The following is a 20,841-nucleotide window of genomic DNA, read 5'->3' as shown; positions in this document are numbered from 1 at the left end:
AAAGACTCACTGCTGTAATCGCTGCCAAAGGTGATTCTAAGATGGATTGACTCAGGGGTGTGAATACTAATGTAAGTGAGATATTTCAATTAACAAACATTTCTAAAAACATGTTTTCACTTTGTCATTATGGATTCTTGTGTATAAATAATACATAGATGGGTGAGAAAAAAAATGATTGAATCAATTTTGAATTCAGGCTGTAACACAACAAAATAAGTCAAGTGGTAAGACTACTTTCTGAAGGCAATGTTTCTGTCTTCATCATCAGTTGGATATTTCTCAGGGGGCCTATATTGTGTATTCAAACCTAGATCTAAGTACGACGGTTGCTATGGTTATTCTGCTCGACGATCATGCATTGAATAGGGCACTTTGCCCGCTATTTCACAGCTATTTAAATTCAATTTGTCAGCTTCCACATTATAGACCATCTTAAACGTGTGCCTGGGTAAGTTTGTGTGAATCTCAATGAATTTTACTGCAACCATTTTGATAGGGGGTGTTTTGTCAGAGGAAGGCCCATAAAATTGTCAAAGACTCCAGCCACCCAATCCATACACTGTTCTCTCTGCTACCGCATGGCAAGCGGTACCAGTGCACCAAGTCTGGAACCAACAGGACCCTGAACAGCTTCTACCCCCAAGCCATAAGACTGCTAAACAAGACTGCTAAATAGCTAATCAAATGGCTAGCCGGACCACCTGCAATGACCCTAACTGTCTTGCACTGACTATGCACACACACTAGACTTTACACACATACTCACACATACTGACACCACACACACACACACACACACACACACACACACACACACACACACACACACACACACACTTTCATACTTTCACAATCACCACATTATCTGCTGCTACTGTCTTATCTATCCTGTTGCCTACTCACTTTACCCCTACCTCAATTACTTCGTACCCCTGCATATCGACTCAGTACTGGTACTCCCTCTATCAGTGGCGTAGCGCAGTTTTGGGGGGCCCTGCCGCGAGGTCCAAGCAAAGGCCCCTCCCGAACCCCAAAAAGTTTTATAGCTAATCTCATGCTATTTTACACATTTTGCCATGTGGCTGACAGAAAATACTGCTGTTTTAGAGCTCAGGGATTCTTGAAAGACAATCAACTTTTTTCCCACAAATATTTGTCTTAATATTAACATTTTAAATATACACTACCGTTCAAAAGTTTGGAGTCACTTAGAAATGTCCTTGTTTTCGAAAGAAAATCAATTTTTTTGTCCATTAAAATAACATCAAATTGATCAGAAATACAGTGTAGACATTGTTAATGTTGTAAATGGCTATTGTAGCTGTAAACGGCTGATTTGTAATGGAATATCTACATAAGCGTACGGAGGCCCATTATCAGCAACCATCAGTCCTGTGTTCCAATGGCACATTGTGTTTGCTAATCCAAGTTTATCATTTTAAAAGGCCAGAATAGAAAGAGGAGTGGGATGCCCAGGTCTGTTTCTCAAACTAGACACTAATGTATTTGTCCTCTTGCTCAGTTGTGCACAGGGGCCTCCCACTCCTCTTTCTATTCTGGTTAGAGCCAGTTTGCGCTGTTCTGTGAAGGGAGTAGTACACAGCGTTGTACGAGATCTTCAGTTTCTTGGCAATTTCTCGCATGGAATAGCCTTCATTTCACAGAACAAGAATACCCTTGTTGAACAGTAGTGTGTATTTTGATAGACCAATCACCTCCTATTTGTATTTATTTTTCATAAAATGCAACTTACTGGATTTTTTTCAACTCCGCGAAGCATTATTATCCAACAAGTGTTTAAAAGCCTTGGTTGTTTAATTGTAACATTAGATTATTCAGATCTCCAAATGTAATTTGTTTTGTTTAATAGCACTATTAAATGCTCCATGGCTAATTTCGTTAGCATTTTGGCATGCTTTTCTAGATTTAGAACATAGATCAACATTTTTAAAGCAAATATTATCCCTTAGGTCTAGCACAGCAAGTACGTCAATTGTTTAAGCATATTTTGAAGAACAGTGATTAAGGGGGTTAGCCATCAGTGACAGAGTTGACAAGCCACTGATGGAGTTGACAACAGATATTCAAAACTGACATACTCTCTGCCTCTAAAAATAAGTTTATTTGTAAAATATGGAAAATGATTCATTTGAAAATCCCCAATTAAAACATAACCATTCTATCAAATCTTTCAGCACTCTGGCGGAGTTGACGTTAGACAAAAATCTGGTGGAGTTTATGTTTTACGGAGTTGAGAGAAATGGTATACACTGTAGCAATTTCGTTTTTCCTGACTCTAAAACCTAATTAAATGTACGATTTTTTAAAACCAAAATTCATATTCTATTTTAATCTGTCAGGGAGATGGAGTTGACAGTTTATAGTTGTGACCATGGTGATTGCAATATTGTTTGTTTAAATCTATCAAAAGTAGACAACTTTACAGAGCATGACATGTATAAGGTCCTTATGGTATAGCTGACCCTGCTAATTCCTGATTCATTTAGGATTTTAGACAAATCTGACGGAGTTTACCAAATCTCCAGACACATCTTTTAGGAATCAAAGTTTTGAAATAAATATTATTTAAAGTAATAGAGGGCTATTGCAAGAAACTACATACGTAAAGTGTTTTAGTTAATATCCATTATTCCAGGCATAGAGCTGACATGGACATTAATATTGAAAGTATTTAGAAAATTCCCAAAACAAATCTTTTTCCTTATAAAATTCCCCGAAATGTAACTTTTATGCTCAAATAATGCAACAAAATTCATTTTTTTCAACTGTAAAAGAAAAAGTTTCCCTGCTGGACAAGGATTGTCACGAATTTCAAGAATCCCTGAGCTAATTTCCTGCTATTCTACACATTTTGTCATGAGGCTGAGAGAAAATGTTGCAGTTATAAAGCTAATTTCCTGTAAATCTAAAGATTTAGTCTTCATATGCTATCTGGAGGGCCTGACCTCATGTCACTATTTCTATTATTATTTAAATTGGTTATCTTTAACTCTGCATTGTTGGAAAATGACCCAGAAGTAAGCATTTTCACTGTTAGTCTACGCCTGTTGTTTACGAAGCATGTGACAAATACAATTTGATTTGTTTTGACTATATCTGAAGACTAAATACAGTATGTAGTGTTGGAATGCCCTATTACGAGCGCATGACACACAAGAAGCAGTAGTGATCGTTAAATGTGAGCTCTTTCCCGACGTTAGCATTTGTATAGTCCCCAAGGCTTATTTACATTTTACATTTTAGTCATTTAGCAGACGCTCTTATCCAGAGCGACTTACAGTTAGTGAGTGCATACATATTATTATTATTATATATATATATTTTTTAATACTTCTATGGAACTCCCTGAAATAGCTTGATGGTTGCTGTATCCGTGTCCTCCCTCCCTCCCTCCCTCCTCTTCTACTGAGAGAACATGCAGTTCCTCCTCTCCATGTGTCTGTACACCTGGTGCTGCAGTGAACACAGAGAGCCATATAGAGCTATATCTGGCTCCATCGTAGGAGGCGACTTCACATAGCTACAGTTGAAGTCGGAAGTTTACATACACTTAGGTTGGAGTCATTAAAACTTGTTTTTCAACCACTCCACACATTTCTTGTTAACAAACTATAATTTTGGCAAGTCAGTTAGGACATCTACTTTGTGTACAGTGAGGGAAAAAAGTATTTGATCCCCTGCTGTTTTGTACGTTTGCCCACTGACAAAGAAATGATCAGTCTATAATTTTAATGGTAGGTTTATTTGAACAGTGAGAGACAGAATAACAACAAAAACATCCAGAAAAACGCATGTCAAAAATGTTATAAATTGATTTGCATTTTAATGAGGGAAATAAGTATTTGACCCCCTCTCAATCAGAAAGATTTCTGGCTCCCAGGTGTATTTTATACAGTTAACGAGCTGAGATTAGGAGCACACTCTTAAAGGGAGTGCTCCTAATCTCAGTTTGTTACCTGTATAAAATACACCTGTCCACAGAAGCAATCAATCAATCAGATTCCAAACTCTCCACCATGGCCAAGACCAAAGAGCTCTCCAAGGATGTCAGGGACAAGATTGTAGACCTACACAAGGCTGGAATGGGCTACAAGACCATCGCCAAGCAGCTTGGTGAGAAGGTGACAACAGTTGGTGCGATTATTCGCAAATGGAAGAAACACAAAATAACTGTCAATCTCCCTCGGCCTGGGGCTCCATGCAAGATCTCACCTTGTGGAGTTGCAATGATCATGAGAACGGTGAGGAATCAGGCCAGAATTACAAGGGAGGATCTTGTCAATGATCTCAAGGCAGCTGGGACCATAGTCACCAAGAAAACAATTGGTAACACACTACGCCGTGAAGGACTGAAATCCTGCAGCGCCCGCAAGGTCCTCTCCTCAAGAAAGCACATATACAGGGCTGTTTGAAGTTTGCCAATGAACATCTGAATGATTCAGAGGAGAACTGGGTGAAAGTGTTGTGGTCAGATGAGACCAAAATCGAGCTCTTTGGCATCAACTCAACTCGCCGTGTTTGGTGGAGGAGGAATGCTGCCTATGACCCCAAGAACACCATCCCCACCGTCAAACATGGAGGTGTAAACATTATGCTTTGGGGGTGTTTTTCTGCTAAGGGGACAGGACAACTTCACCGCATCAAAGGGACGATGGACGGGGCCATGTACCGTCAATTCTTGGGTGAGAACCTCCTTCCCTCAGCCAGGGCATTGAAAATGGGTCGTGGATGGGTATTCCAGCATGACAATGACCCAAAACACACGGCCAAGGCAACAAAGGAGTGGCTCAAGAAGAAGCACATTAAGGTCCTGGAGTGGCCTAGCCAGTCTCCAGACCTTAATCCCATAGAAAATATGTGGAGGGAGCTGAAGGTTCGAGTTGCCAAAACGTCAGCCTCGAAACCTTAATGACTTGGAGAAGAGAATATCTGCAAAGAGGAGTGGAACAAAATCCCTCCTGAGATGTTTGCAAACCTGGTGGCCAACTACAAGAAACGTCTGACCTCTGTGATTGCCAACAAGGGTTTTGCCACCAAGTACAAAGTCATGTTATGCAGAGGGGTCAAATACTTATTTCCCTCATTAAAATGCAAATCAATTGATAACATTTTGACATGCGTTTTTCTTGATTTTTGTTGTTGTTATTCTGTCTCTCACTGTTCAAATAAACCTACTGTCACGGTTTCGGCCGAGGCTGCCTCTCTCCCTTGTTCGGGCAGGTTTCGGCGTTCGTCGTCTCCGGAATTCTAGCTGCCACCGTTGCATGTTCCATGTTTCCTGTTTGATTAGTTTTGTCTGTTAGCCACACCTGTCTTGTGTTATGTCTCATTAAGCACCCTATTTAGTTTCCTTGTTGTTAGTGTAGTGTTGTGTGTAATTGTTTCGTGTCAGGTGTTTGTGCGTTACCCGTGTTTCGGTACGCCAGTTACGATTTAACTTCCTCCTCGGTTGAGGAGAGTTTTTGCGCCCTGTGTTTGTGCGCTCGTTTTGACGCCTGTGTGCGTCTGTTGGCCTCTGGCCGTTTTTGGATTATTTTGCACTCGCTAGTAAAGTCTTGTTGGACTGTACATCTGCTTCTGCGCCTGATTCCACACCTCACCATTTCTAACACCGTGACAGAATTACACACCTTGACATGGAATCAGCAGGAGCCGAAGCAGCCCCGACGAGACTGGAGGTCCAGGTTCGGGAACAACAGGACCAGATACAGCAGATGGGGACCGCCCTGCAGGAGGTGATCACCACGCTCCGAGGCTGGGGAGCGCCTCCACCACCTCCCTCCCTGCCAGCACCATCGGCCAGTCCGCCCATTCCAGCGCCAGAACCCCGAGGAATCCGACTCTCTCTCCCGAGGGCCTACGACGGAACCGCGGCTGGGTGTCAGGGATTCCTCCTCCAGGTGGAGCTGTACCTGGCCACCGTACACCCGGCACCCTCGGGGCATGAGAGCGTGTCCGCCCTGATCTCCTGCCTGTCCGGGAAGGCGTTGGAATGGGCCAACGCGGAGTGGAGGAAGATCGACGCCGAGACTATCACCTACAACGAGTTCTCCCGCCGCTTCAGGGCGGTGTTTGACAATCCCCCGGAGGGGAAAGCGGCGGGGGAGCGTCTGGTCTTCCTCCGGCAGGGGAGGAGGAGTGCCCAAGAATTCGCTCTCGAATTCCGTACTCTAGCGGCAGATGCAGGGTGGAATGAGCGGGCCCTCGTCGATCTATACAGATGTAGCCTACGAGAGGACGTCCGTCGGGAGCTGGCTTGTAGGGACACCAGTCTCTCTTTCGACCAGCTGGTCGACATGTCCATCAGGCTGGATAACCTATTGGCCACCCGCGGACGTCCTGAGGGGGGTCCGTCCATTTCACCCTCCAGCGCCTCCGAGCCGTGTCCTATGGAGCTCGGGGGCGCTGGCGCTAGAGAGAGGAGGAGTCGGTTGGTTAGGGGGTCCATCCACTGCACCAACTGTGGTCGGGGAGGACACACCGCGGCTAGGTGCTGGGGATGGCCTCCTAGGGAGGATGACGACAGGTCCCGCACTGGGGATTCCCTCCAGGTGAGTAGGCGCCCCACTCACCCAGAGCTCACTGTTGCCCATTTTTGGATGCCTGTGCGTTTTCCACAGGTAGCACCTCATTCCCAGCATAAGGCGCTGGTAGATTCAGGCGCGGCTGGGAATTTTATTGATAAAAAGTTTTGTTTAGCGTTAGGGATTCCCCTTATTTCTGTTGATGTTCCTTTCCCCGTTCATGCCCTAGATAGTCGTCCGTTGGGTACGGGCTTAATCAGGGAGGTCACGGCGCCACTTAGGATGTGTGCGCAGGGGGATCATCAGGAGATGATTCAGCTGTTCCTGATTGACTCTCCTGCGTATCCGGTGGTGCTGGGCATGCCCTGGTTGAGTACCCATAACCCAGCTATTTCGTGGCAGGAGAGGGCTCTGATGGAGTGGTCTGCTCAGTGTGTGGGTAGATGTTTGGGCGTTTCCGTAGGGGCTACCTCGGTGGAGAGTCCAAACCAGGTGCCCGCATTGCACGTTCCCCCTGAGTATGGGGATTTGGCTATTGCGTTTAGTAAGGCGAGGGCGACGCGGTTGCCACCCCATAGGCAGGGAGATTGTGCGATAGACCTCCAGGCAGGAGCTGCGCTCCCACGGAGCCACGTGTATCCTCTGTCTCAGGAGGAGAAGAAAGCTATGGAGATTTACATAGACGAATCTCTGAGACAAGGATACATACGGCCTTCCACTTCCCCTGCGTCCTCGAGTTTCTTTTTTGTGAAGAAAAAGGATGGTGGTTTGCGCCCGTGCATCGATTACCGTGGTCTCAATCAGATTACGGTGAAGTACAGTTATCCACTCCCGCTGATTGCGACCATGACTGAGTCGTTGCATGGGGCGCGTTTCTTCACTAAATTAGATCTCAGGAGCGCGTACAACTTGGTGCGCATCAGGGAGGGTGATGAATGGAAGACAGCCTTTAGTACCACCTCGGGCCATTACGAGTATCTGGTCATGCCATACGGGTTGATGAACGCTCCGTCAGTTTTCCAATCATTCGTGGATGAGATCTTCAGGGACATGCAGGGGCAGGGGGTGGTTGTGTACATTGATGACATTCTCGTGTACTCGCCTACCCGTGTCGAGCATGTGGCCCTGGTGCGTAGAGTGTTGCGGAGGCTGGTGGAGCACGACCTGTATGTGAAGGCAGAGAAGTGTCTGTTTTTCCAGGAGTCGGTCTCCTTTTTGGGTTATCAGTTGTCTGCGTCAGGGGTGAAGATGGAGGTAGACCGGGTGTCGGCCGTGCGTAATTGGCAAACACCAACCACTGTGAAGGAGGTGCAGCAGTTTTTGGGGTTTGCAAATTACTACAGGAGGTTTATCCGGGGTTTTGGACAGGTGGCAGCTCCCATCACGTCTCTTTTGAAGGGGGGTCCGGTGCGTCTGCAGTGGTCGGCCGAGGCGGACAGGGCGTTTGGGAGGCTGAAGGACCTGTTTACCTCGGCCCCGGTGCTGGCGCATACGGATCCCTCTTTGCCGTTCCAGGTAGAGGTGGACGCGTCAGAGGCCGGTTTAGGAGCCGTGCTTTCACAACGGTCTGGCGCGCCACCTAAACTCCGCCCCTGTGCTTTTTATTCTAAGAAGCTCAGTCCGGCGGAGCGGAACTATGACGTAGGGGACAGGGAGCTGTTAGCCGTGGTACAGGCTCTAAAGGTGTGGAGGCACTGGCTTGAGGGGGCTCAACACCCTTTCCTCATTTTGACGGACCACCGTAACCTGGAGTACATCCGGGCGGCGAGGAGGCTGAACCCTCGCCAGGCAAGATGGAGTATGTTCTTGACCAGGTTCACTTTTAAGATCACGTACATCCCTGGGTCACAGAATGGTAAGGCAGATGCGCTGTCTCGGCGGTATGACACGGAGGAGAGGTCCGTGGAGCCCACTCCCATACTGCCTGAGTCGTGTCTGGTGGCACCGGTAGTGTGGGAGGTCGATGCTGAACTCGAGCGGGCGTTACGCACCGACCCTAGTCCACCACAGTGCCCGGAGGGTCGGAAGTACGTTCCGCTCGAGGTTCGGGATCGATTGATCTATTGGGCTCACACGTCACCCTCCTCTGGACATCCGGGTATCGGCCGGACAGTGCACTGTCTTAGTGCCAAGTACTGGTGGCCCACGTTGGCAAGGGATGTGAGGGTTTATGTTTCCTCCTGCTCGGTGTGCGCCCAGTGTAAGGCGCCTAGACATCTGCCTAGGGGTAAGTTGCTACCCCTGCCCGTTCCACAACGACCATGGTCCCACCTCTCTGTGGACTTTATAACAGACCTTCCCCTCTCCCAAGGGAATACTACCATCCTGGTCGTTGTGGACCGGTTCTCTAAGGCCTGTCGTTTGCTCCCCATGCCGGGTCTTCATACTGCCCTACAAACTGCCGAGGCACTGTTCACCCATGTGTTCCGGCACTACGGGGTACCCGAGGACATTGTGGCTGATCGGGGTCCCCAATTCACCTCCAGAGTCTGGAGAGCGTTTATGGAGCGGTTGGGGGTCTCGGTGAGCCTCACCTCGGGGTACCACCCGGAGAGTAATGGGCAGGTGGAACGCGTAAACCAGGATGTGGGTAGGTTTCTCAGAACATACTGCCAGGACCGGCCGGAGGAGTGGTCAAGGTACGTTCCCTGGGCCGAGATGGCCCAGAATTCCCTACGCCATTCCTCCACTAACCTAACTCCATTTCAATGTGTGTTAGGTTACCAGCCGGTTCTGGCACCCTGGCAGCAGAGCCAGATCGAGGCTCCTGCGGTGGATGAGTGGGCGCGGCGCTCGGAGGAGACTTGGAACGCTGCACACGTCCACCTGCAGCGGGCCCTCCGACGTCAGAAGGCGAGCGCTGATCTCCACCGCAGTGAGGGACCGGTGTACGCACCTGGTGATCGAGTCTGGCTCTCTACCAGAAACCTGCCCCTCCGCCTGCCCTGTCGGAAACTGGGTCGGCGGTTTTTAGGGCCATTTAAAGTCCTGAGAAGGTTGAACGAGGTATGTTATAGATTACAGCTACCTGTGGAGTATAAGTGTATTAACCCCTCGTTCCATGTGTCCCTTCTCAGGCCGGTGGTAGCGGGCCCGCTCCAAGAAAATGAGATAGGGGAGACTCCCCCGCCCCCATTGGACATCGAGGGGGCACCGGCGTACTCCGTGAGGTCCATCTTGGATTCGAGACGTCGGATGGGGGGTCTTCAGTATCTAGTGGAGTGGGAGGGGTACGGTCCGGAGGAGCGGTGCTGGGTGCCGAGGAGAGACATTTTGGACCCGTCGCTCCTGACGGAATTCCATCGGGGGTATCCGACGCGCCCTGCTCCACGTCCTCCGGGTCGTCCCCGAGGCCGGAGTCGGCGCACGTCTGGAGCCGCGCGTCAAGGGGGGGGTACTGTCACGGTTTCGGCCGAGGCTGCCTCTCTCCCTTGTTCGGGCAGGTTTCGGCGTTCGTCGTCTCCGGAATTCTAGCTGCCACCGTTGCATGTTCCATGTTTCCTGTTTGATTAGTTTTGTCTGTTAGCCACACCTGTCTTGTGTTATGTCTCATTAAGCACCCTATTTAGTTTCCTTGTTGTTAGTGTAGTGTTGTGTGTAATTGTTTCGTGTCAGGTGTTTGTGCGTTACCCGTGTTTTGGTACGCCAGTTACGATTTAACTTCCTCCTCGGTTGAGGAGAGTTTTTGCGCCCTGTGTTTGTGCGCTCGTTTTGACGCCTGTGTGCGTCTGTTGGCCTCTGGCCGTTTTTGGATTATTTTGCACTCGCTAGTAAAGTCTTGTTGGACTGTACATCTGCTTCTGCGCCTGATTCCACACCTCACCATTTCTAACACCGTGACACCTACCATTAAAATTATAGACTGATCATTTCTTTGTCAGTGGGCAAACGTACAAAATCAGCAGGCGATCAAATACTTTTTTTCCCTCACTGTATGACACAAGTAATTTTTCCAACAATTGTTTACAGACAGATTATTTCACTTATCATTTACTGTATCACAATTCCAGTGGGTCAGAAGTTTACATACACTAAGTTGACTGTGCCTTTAAACAGTTTGGAAAATTCCAGAAAATGATGTCATGGCTTTAGAAGCTTCTGATAGGCTAATTGACATAATTTGAGTCAATTGGAGGTGTACCTGTGGATGTATTTCAAGGCCTACCTTCAAACTCAGTGCTTCTTTGCTTGACATCATGGAAAAATCAAAAGAAATCAGCCAAGACCTCAGAAAAAAAATTGTAGACCTCCACAAGTCTGGTTCATCCTTGGGAGCAATTTCCAAATGCCTGAAGTTACCTCGTTCATCTGTACAAACAATAGTACGCAAGTATAAACACCATGCATACCGCTCAGGAAGGAGACACGTTCTGTCTCCTAGAGATGAACGTACTTTGGTGCGAAAAGTGCGAATCAATCCCAGAACAACAGAAAAGGACCTTGGAAACAGGTACAAAAGTATCTATATCCACAGTAAAACGAGTCCTATATCGACATAACCTGAAAGGCCGCTCAGCAAGGACGAAGCCAGTGCTCCAAAACCGCCATAGAAAAGCCAGACTACGGTTCGCAACTGCACATGGGGACAAAGATCGTACTTTTTGGAGAAATGTCCTCTGGTCTGATGAAACAAAAATAGAACTGTTTGGCCATAATGACAATCGTTATGTTTGGAGGAAAAAGGGGGTCGCTTGCAAGCCGAACAACACCATCCCAACCGTGAAGCACGGGGGTGGCAGCATCATGCTGTGGGGGTGCTTTGCTGCAGGAGGGACTGGTGCACTTCACAAAATAGATGGCATCATGAGGAAGGAAAATCAGGAAGTTAAAGCTTGGTCGCAAATGGGTCTTCCAAATGGACAATGACCCCAAGCATACTTGCAAAGTTGTGGCAAAATGGCTTAAGGACAACAAAGTCAAGGTATTGGAGTGGCCATCACAAAGCCCTGACCTCAATCCTATAGAACATTTGTGGGCAGAACTGAAAAAGCGTGTGGAGCCAGGAGGCCTACAAACCTGACTCAGTTACACCAGCTCTGTCAGGAGGAATGGGCCAACATTCACCCAACTTATTGTGGGAAGCTTGTGGAAGGCTACCCGAAACGTTTGACCCAAGTTAAACAATTTAAAGGCAATGCTACCAAATACCAATTGAACGTATGTAAACTTCTGACCCACTGGGAATGTGATGAAAGAAATAAAAGCGGAAATAAATCATTCTCTCTACTATTATTCTGACATTTCACATTCTCAAAATAAAAAATAAAGTGGTGATCCTAACTGACCTAAGACGGGGAATTTTGTAAAACTGAGTTTAAATGTATTTGGCTAAGGTGGAAGTAAACTTCCGACTTCAACTGTACATTAAAGCTGCAATCTGGAGTTTGTGTATTCATCCCCAACGGCAGCCCCGACACCACTTGCAGGGCTGGAGAAATGTAAGGCATTTCTAAGTTATTCTTCAACAATCAATGGGTATAGGGCAGTCTATCATGGAATGACCATTGAACAGCAGGAAATCTTGCAGATTATGCCTTTTAAAAACTCGTCTTCCATCTTATAACTGGTAGAACAACTATAATAACAAATAGAATATCTTCTGTTCTAGATTTAATTTCTTTCAAAAAATAAAACACCATATTAAATAACAGAAGAATATCTAAAATGTTCCTTATGCAAAACCATATCTGAGACTCAGAGCATACAAAATAATTTTACAATTAAACTGTTTTCAAATGTAATTCGATACATATCAGGGTTAATTTGCTCATCTATGGCCATAATATTGGGTGAAATTACATTCATTAGACCTATGATTCATTATTCATTACAGCTACATAATTTAATGTATTAAATGAATAGTTTAGTTCCAAAACGACATAAAAAACACTTTGAAGCTAATTTCTGAAGCTTCTATACTGCAATATACACTGAGTGTAATAGACAATAAGAACACCTTCCTAATATTGAGAATGGTCTCCCCCCCTGGCTGGATGTCCTTTGGGTGGTGGACCATTCTTGATACACACAGGAAACTGTTGAGCGTGAAAAACCCAGCAGCATTGCAGTTTTTGACACAAACCGGTGCGACTGGCACCTACTACCATACCCCGTTCAAAGACACATAAATATTTTGTCTTGCCCATTCCCCTCTGAATGGCACACATACACAATCCATGTCTCAATTGTCTCAGGCTTAAAAATATCATTTTTTAACCTGTCTCCTCCCATTCATCTACACTGATTTGAAGTGGATTTAACAAATTACATTAATAGGGGATCATAGCATTCACCTGATCAGTCTATGTCATGGAAAGAGCAGGTGCTCTCAATGTTTTGTGCACTCAGTGTTGTCTGCACACCATAGAAATACAATGGATTTTACACAGCATACTACAATTCCCAGAGTACATTTCAACTCCCAGCGTGCAATGCTCCGCCCAGGGCTGCTGGCTGGCTACTAATAAAATTATAATGCTGAAATATACGTTCATGTCATTGTCACTCAAAAATAATTCGAATTTAGTTGCTAATAGAATAACGCTACAAAGCAAATGTAATGTGTAAAATCGTTTTTTTATGTTGTTTCGGAAGTAAACCTCCCTTGCACTGCTTTGTAACACCTTTTGCATAGTTGTTTCAGTGGGCTGGTCCTCATCATCTGCTCTATAAGCAAAGTATTCTTATAGTTCGCTTCTGGAGCCAGTTTTGTCAACAAGCTGCTGGAGTGGAGGTATGATGTTTTCGTTAGAAGAAGCCATGCTGACGGCATTTTCTCTCTCCTCTCTTGCTTCTCAAAAGTGGCTGGCACTGTGTCAGCTGCATGTGCAAGCGCAAGTAGCCTGGCTAGCTAACTACTGCCACCTTGAGAAGATTCAGACCAATTACTAGACAGACTCGATCATCTCAGTCCGTATATGACGTGAGACACATTTGACAAAAGTACCGAAAGTACTAGTACCAAACCGTTTTTCATGTTCTAGTATCAAAAAAGGACAGAGGTTTTGGTATACCGTGCAACACTACAGTAGATGTGAGAGCTATGCCTGCATAGACCAAATCACTGTGTCATTGCTATGTTATTCTGGCTATCCAACCCCCCTCTTACTCCCCCTTATCTGCCAAAAGGGTTCCCTGGTTGTTTTACACAAGTGAATAATTCAGTGTAGTTGGGATAATTGGACTACTTTGTGGTTGGTTAGCTCCATGGCATTCGGATTGTGCTTCGGATAGGAAGCTGTGTTGGTAGGGAGGTGGCAGGTACTTGAGCCTGATTAAACCTCTTGGTTCTGTGTTCCCGTTCCATATAAGGGGCCACAGTGCTGCGCTGCTGAAGCCGTTAAGGCGTCCACATACAATTGTTTGGTTTGCTCCTAGCAGAACTCGGCTAGGCGAAGCAAACGTCTGTGCTCGCATACTCCCTGAAGCAGGGGTTATCAAAGTGGGTTCTAGTTTGGTAGAGGTCCTGCAGGGGGTCCGCAGCCAGATAAAAAAATATAAAAAAGTTTAATCTGGCCAAGGGATCCGTGGAATAAGTTTAGACGGTGTAATACAAAACAATACAATGTAATATTATTAATTTACAATTTATGTTCTTAACCCTGGGCAACATGGGCCTTGGAAGCTCACAGGGATATTGGTATCCACAGTACTCCACCAATTATACATTTTTCAACTCGATACTTCTTGTATTCCCCAAAAATGCACTGTAATTTAAAGTAACTGTCCAGTAAAAATCTCACTTTTAAAAAGTTCACATTCCGTTAGCTCATACCCAAATAATAATGTTGACTCATCCTATACTTGTATTTGTGGCCAAAGCATAAATTGGGGGAAAAAAAAACACATTAAAAAAATCACCTCAAACAGCTTATCAGATGACCGTTTTCAAAAATGCTTGCTATTTCTTCATTGGCCAATCAGCGGTCTACTTGCATTAATATTTTTTGTGACCGGTATTTGCCCACACCATTCTGTTGTTGGGCTACGCCCATACCACTCCAACACAGAAAAGCTGCTTTGTAACATGCTTAATATAAATGTTTTGGAAGGAAAACTATTTAACTCATATTGTAATTCATTATTGGTCATATTTCATAGAAATCTGGAAACACTGGACAGTTACCTTAAGCTTTAAAAAGGCAAGGTTTTCTCTCTGCCTCATGGCAAAATGTGTATAATTACAGGAAATTAGCTTGAAAACGGCAAAATTCTCTCCAATGCCAAGAGGTGGGCCTTTAAATTGTTCCTTCCCAATGCCCGAGACTTGGTTCGGCCATGCACTGCCGAAGTCATGGTAAACTCCTTGTATGCTATTATTTTATATCTCACTCAAGTTGTGTTGTGATTATGAGGGGGTCCCTGATGAATTTGCTATCACAAAAGGGATCCCTGGCCCCAAATAGTTTGAAAACCCCAGCCCTAAAGACCTTCGCTTGAAAAATTAGAATAAAGCGACAATATTACTGTTGTTTGGCCCTCTTGAGCCACCATAGCAACAACATAGCCAGAAACACTTCCTTAAAATAGTCCAAGATAAGATAAATCAAGAAATCTGTATTACATTTTTACATTTTTGCTTAGGAGATCTTAGTTGTGCAATTTTACAACTAACTAAGATGTTTGGGGCAGTATTTCTCAAGTGAAATAAATTGCATGAAAATTAGTCATCTCTCATTGAATGACAACAAACACTTCATTGAAGAATGCTGTCCATAGTTCCCACTTCCACTAGGAGTAGTACTGTTGACCAATCACCGACGAAGGGGCGTAGACTTCAGCTACTGAACTTCGACTTTCCTCAATATTTTTGTGTGTGTGCACAACAGCCCAAAAAAAACCCTGCCAAACACCAAAACAAACAAAAACATCACAAAATGTTGTCATAATATATGCGCAAACTGTTTAGACTGGGAAGCATGCGACAGGCTTTACGCTACTCTTCCCCCTGCTGGCCAGAGCTATAACTACTACCATACTTGAACACAGTGTAGAAGTGCTGCATTCCAATATTCTATATATTATATACACTACATGACCAAAAGTATGTGGACACCTGCTCGTCGAACATCTCATTCCAAAATCATGGGCATTAATATGGAGTTGGTTCCCCCTTTGCTGCTATGACAGCCTCCATCTCCTGGGAAGGCTTTCCACTAGATGTTGGAACATTGGTGCAGGGACTTGCTTCCTTTCAGCCACAAGAGCATTAGTGTTGTCGGGCACAGATGTTGGGCGATTCGGCCTGGCTCGCAGTCTGCGTTCCAATTCATCCCAAAGGTGTTCGATGGGGTTGAGGTCAGGGCTCTGTGCAGATCAGTTAAGTTCTTCCACACCGATCTCGACAAACCATTTCTGTATGGACCTCACTTTGTGCATGGGGGCATTGTCATGCTGAAACAGGAAAGGTTGTTCCCCAAACTGTTGCCACAAAGTTGGAAGCACAAAATCGTCTAGAATGTCATTGTATGCTGTAACGTTAAGATTTCCCTTCACTGGAACTAATGGGCCTAGCCCGAACCATGAAAAATTGCCCCAGACCATTATTCCTCCTCCACCAAATTTAACAGTTCGCACTATGCATTGGGGCAGGTAGCATTCTCCTGACATCCGCCAAACCCAGAAATGGGGAAGCACGATTCATCACTCCAGCGAATGCATTTCTACTGCTCCAGAGTACAATGGCGGCAAGCTTTACACCACTCCAGCCGACGCTTGGCATTGCGCATGGTGATCTTAGGCTTGTGTGCGGCTGCTCGGGCATGAAAACCCATTTTATGAAGCTCTTGACGAGCTTGTGCTGTTCTTGTGCTGACTTTCCTTCCAGAGGCAGTTTGGAACTCGGTAGTGAGTGTTGCAACAGAGGATAGATGATTTTTACACGCTACACGCTTCAGCACTCGGTGGTCCCGTTCTGTGAGCTTGTATGGCCTACTACTTTGTGGCTGAGCCGTTGTTGCTCCTAGACGTTTCCACTTCACAATAACAGCACTTACGGTTGACCGGGGCAGCTCTAGCAGGGAAGAAAGTTGACGAACTGACTTGTTGGAAAGGTGGCATCCTATGACGGTGCCACGTTGAAAGTCACTGAGCTCTTCAGTAAGGCCATTTTACTGCCAACGTTTGGCTATGGAGATTGCATGGCTGTGTGCTCGATTTTATACAGCTATCAGCAACGGATGTGGCTGATATAGCCAAATCTACTAATTTGAAGGCGTGTACACATACTTTTGTATATATAGTGTATATTCTGGGGCAAGAGAGCTAAAAAGTATAATATTAGGGGTTTGGGAAATGCTGAGAAGTACTTTTTGCTGTTTTTCCTTAACCAAATTAATATTGACTCAAACTAAAGGAATATTTTACCTCTCAATCCATCTTAATCAAGACAGTAAACCAGAGTTAAGAGTAGGTCTAAATTACCTCTCAGCAATTGAGTTAGTCACATAGGATTTAATGGTCCTGTTTCAGCCAATGATGTACAGTATATAAACACTAGATTGCTGATGCTATCTATTGGCCAATGAGATACTTTGAAGCCACCGCAGAATAAGTAGCCCTCCATAGAAATTAATGGAATTCTACAGTATTTAAATTCAATGTTTCAAGGACAAAATTCCATGTAATTAATTTTTATTTTGTTGTTGTAGTGGGGACAGCAAAATAAATAATACTGTTTTTATGTATTGTTTTATTACTGTCTGCCCCAGGACCATGGTGAAACCAAAACAATAACTAAGGTGCTGGGGCCGAAAGTAATACTAATGACAGAGCACACAACATAAGCAGTGGGGTGGCAGTGGGTAGCAGATTCCTGCTTTAAGGTGTTTGTAATAGAATACACGTGACAAAAATGTATGTAGACGTTAATAAATGCATTTCTATTGCTTCATTTCAATGATTAATGGTAAAATAATAATTTTAGCAGAACCATTTTCCCTTGTAAATTTGAAGAAAATTTAAAATGGACTATGACATAAAGCATATTAGTGAGTCGAGTCACGAGTCCCTTGGTAGTGCTAAAAGCTGCGGTCCAACAATTTTTAAATCTAAATTCTGTTACATTGTTGCACATTGTAAGGATAACTAGATAATACAGCTCTCTAACATTTGCTGTTGTAGCTAGTATGTTAAATTATGAAACAAAGAGAGATTTCTGGACAAAAAGTCGCTACCAGTCGAGTCAAAGTCCCCACTGGTCGAGTCATGGAAATCTTGACTCGAGTCCAAGTCAAGTCCCAGTCCTGGACTCGAGTACTACAACTGAAGCATATTCATTGAAATATAAACTGAGTCTTTTCTCAACACGTATACGTGTTAATTTAAAGTATTCATCAGTGTTAACTTTCAGAGGAAAATTTACACTGGCACATTTGTTGTGTAACCAGGAATTTATAACAGAATAAAAGGCGAATATGACACCCAACAAATGCTTTATCGTAGCAGCAATCCCTGGGAGGAATATTGGAATATTGCGGATGATGTGTCTGCGCTTTTCTGAGGACGCAAGGACAAATGAGGCAGTCTACTATGCTAACGGAATTCTACAACCAGCCTCCCCTATGACCAAGTATTACCGTGGTAACCACCACAAGCTCCTTAGTGACCCACAACGTCCCAGTGAAGTGTGTTTGCACCATTTCTTAGCTCGGTAGGAGCACATGAAGTTCATCAAAATATCGAGGGGACGGAATCTTCTTGCTCAAGTTAACAAAATGTCTGAACCGAGGCCAACTCCTGTTTAAGTCTGTTTGGTAATTGAATTGGATGTGGAGTTTGAGTTACGTAATGGCGATTTTAGTTATAGCATTTCCTTTTTCAATTCATTTTTTCTCCAGCAGTTCGATTGGAATTGAAATATACTTGACCGTTGCTCGGCACAATGTTTTTATTGTGGTTACGTGACAACGAGTGTGTGTGTGAATATGAGTGAGTGTGAGCGAGAGAGAGATAGAGTATGTTTTCAACGAGGATGTGCGGTTCATCTCAACATCCTCATTAAGTGCAGCTTTCTTCAAAACAATTCTGCTCCTGTGCTCTTTATTTGTTATTGAGCGAGGTTTGTCTTATAGCAGTGATCTTAGAGATGCACCAAGCCTAGCTTATAGTGCTCACCATCGATTGTGTCTGTCTGAGAATCAATGCAATAGAATGCCAGCCATTGTTTTTTCAAGCTTTCCAAGCCATTACATCTTTCAATACAATGCACTGTGTTCCATACAAGATTGAGGAAGCTCTCTATATGAGGAATGTATTGAGGGTGGTGTGGTTTGGTTGTGCTTTAAATTAAACATAACTTTTAAGCGTTTTGCATCATTTGTTGATGATTTTTGATGTACTAAAAGCGCTCTATATCTTGAAAACTTGACTGCTAACATGTAACATTTCATGGGATTGTATGAACAGTGGACAAATGAACAAAACACTTACGTTTTTGAGGACTTTTTACAGTATATCACCCTTTATGTAGCACTTCGTTTATGATTTCTAAAGCATCTATGTTGTGCTTATGAATACTTTTTTTCATAAAACCTATATATGTTTGTTGCCAGGAGAACGCTAAAGTGGGACCCCCCCCCCCCCCCCCGAAAAAGAACTGGCCTCCTGTAGCTCAGTTGGTAGAGCAACGCCAGGGTTGTGGGTTCGATTCCCACGGGGGACCAGTAAAAAAAATGTAGGCACTCACTAAAACTGTAAGTTGCTCTGGATAAGAGCGTCTGCGAAATGACTCAAATGTAAAACATTTTTTTATTTCTGGCATGTATTGGTTTCTCCAATGATTTGTTTAAATCCTGTATAGATAAAACTCTACTGGGTAGTGATGGAATCGTTGCTCACATTTCAAAAGGACTTATGGCCTTTGTTATACTCCCATCTAGTGGAGGAAGGTGCATTTCTACAGAAAAAGGGAATCCCGGACAAGCCCCCAATAATCTTCACATCAGCGGATAGGCTTGGTTGATATCAGTACATTGCTTTTATTCTTTTGAATAAGAGTTTACATAAAACTGACTGGTATAATGCATTAATAAATGATATAAGCTTGTATGAGCCTTTATAATGTCTAATTAGGCTTTTAATATGTCGTCTTTCTATGACACATTTTCAACTGACTCAAAGTGGATGATGTTTGGACCAGATTTCTATGTGAGGATAAATGCTGATGACAATAATTACAATGCATTATAACGCCATTGTAATGCTTTATACCTGTTGACTTTATTAAAGTATTATCCAATTGTTGATTCATCCTTATTTGAGTCATTGAATATTGTTTCGATACAAGTAGCAAATGGGTGCCGTTTTCTGTCCTTTACCTGTTCCTTCTTCTCTCCCTCCTCTCCATCCTTCTTTCTCTCCATTCCACTCCTACTGTCCTCTCTCCAGCTGTTATAACTGTGGAGGTCTGGACCACCACGCCAAGGAGTGTGGCCTGCCCCCCCAGCCAAAGAAATGCCACTACTGCCAGAGCATCATGCACATGGTGGCCCAATGTCCCCAAAAGGCGCTGGCACCCCCCACTGGCTCTCAGGACCACCTGTACCCCTCTCACTCGGCCCACCTGTACCCCCCCGACGAGGAGGCGCGCTCGGGCTCATCCCCCCTCGAGGGCCCCTCGTCCTCCCCGGAAGAGCCACCCCAGTCGCACCGCGGCGGCCCCCAGAGGTGGAGGAAATAGGCAGGGAGAGGTGTACCCTGACCCCTGACTCCCCTCACCTAAGGAACCCCCTAAATCCCACCCCTAATCTACCTCACACTCGTGAAAAAAATGGGAGGTCTATTTTTTGGGGGACCAGCGAAGCTATGGCAACAATTGCCAGGGTACGGACGTGTGTGAATGTGTGTGACTGATTGACTGGCTGTCGTCCAGTGGCAGCTATGGCAAACATTGCTGGGCATACGGACTCGTGAATGACTGTGTGTCTGTGTGTGACTTCTCAATCAGTGCAGCTCAAGAGACGAAATGGTCTAAAAGAGAAACAAGGTTGACTGTGAATCTGGGTTGGATGACTGGTGTCATCCGTAACACTTTGAGTGGTAGTTTCTGAATAGGACTTGGTTTCCTTTTAGATTTTGGTCCACCTGTTTCATATTCATATTATATCATTATTCTAAACGTCATGATGCCTCTTTTTTGGCATTAAGACTTTAAAAAAAGGCCTTGATGTAGGCCAGTGTTTACTAATCCTGCATATTTTTGTTTTTCCCCTAGCACTAACACACTTAAATTAAACTCATCGCCAAGTCTTTGATTATTTACAATCAGGTGTGTTAGTGATAAGGCAAAAACTAA

General features: G+C 44.7%; 1 protein-coding gene across 1 annotated transcript in view; it reads left to right on the top strand.

Moving 5' to 3' along the window:
• LOC311107188 (uncharacterized protein) overlaps window positions 1-20,226 on the top strand; it is a gene marked incomplete at both ends in the record, with an annotated part of 94,963 nt that extends 74,737 nt beyond the window's left edge. The window contains one exon of the mRNA XM_084149677.1: window positions 19,935-20,226. Coding sequence (XP_084005803.1) covers window positions 19,935-20,226 — 292 coding nt within the window. The remainder of the gene's footprint in view (window positions 1-19,934) is intronic.
• Window positions 20,227-20,841: the final 615 nt, after the last annotated feature.

The sequence above is a fragment of the Coregonus lavaretus genome, assembly GCF_964263955.1.
Source record: "Coregonus lavaretus genome assembly, chromosome: 31".
In the NCBI taxonomy this organism is placed as follows: domain Eukaryota; kingdom Metazoa; phylum Chordata; class Actinopteri; order Salmoniformes; family Salmonidae; genus Coregonus; species Coregonus lavaretus.
This window is presented reverse-complemented; position numbering and strand designations above follow the sequence as displayed.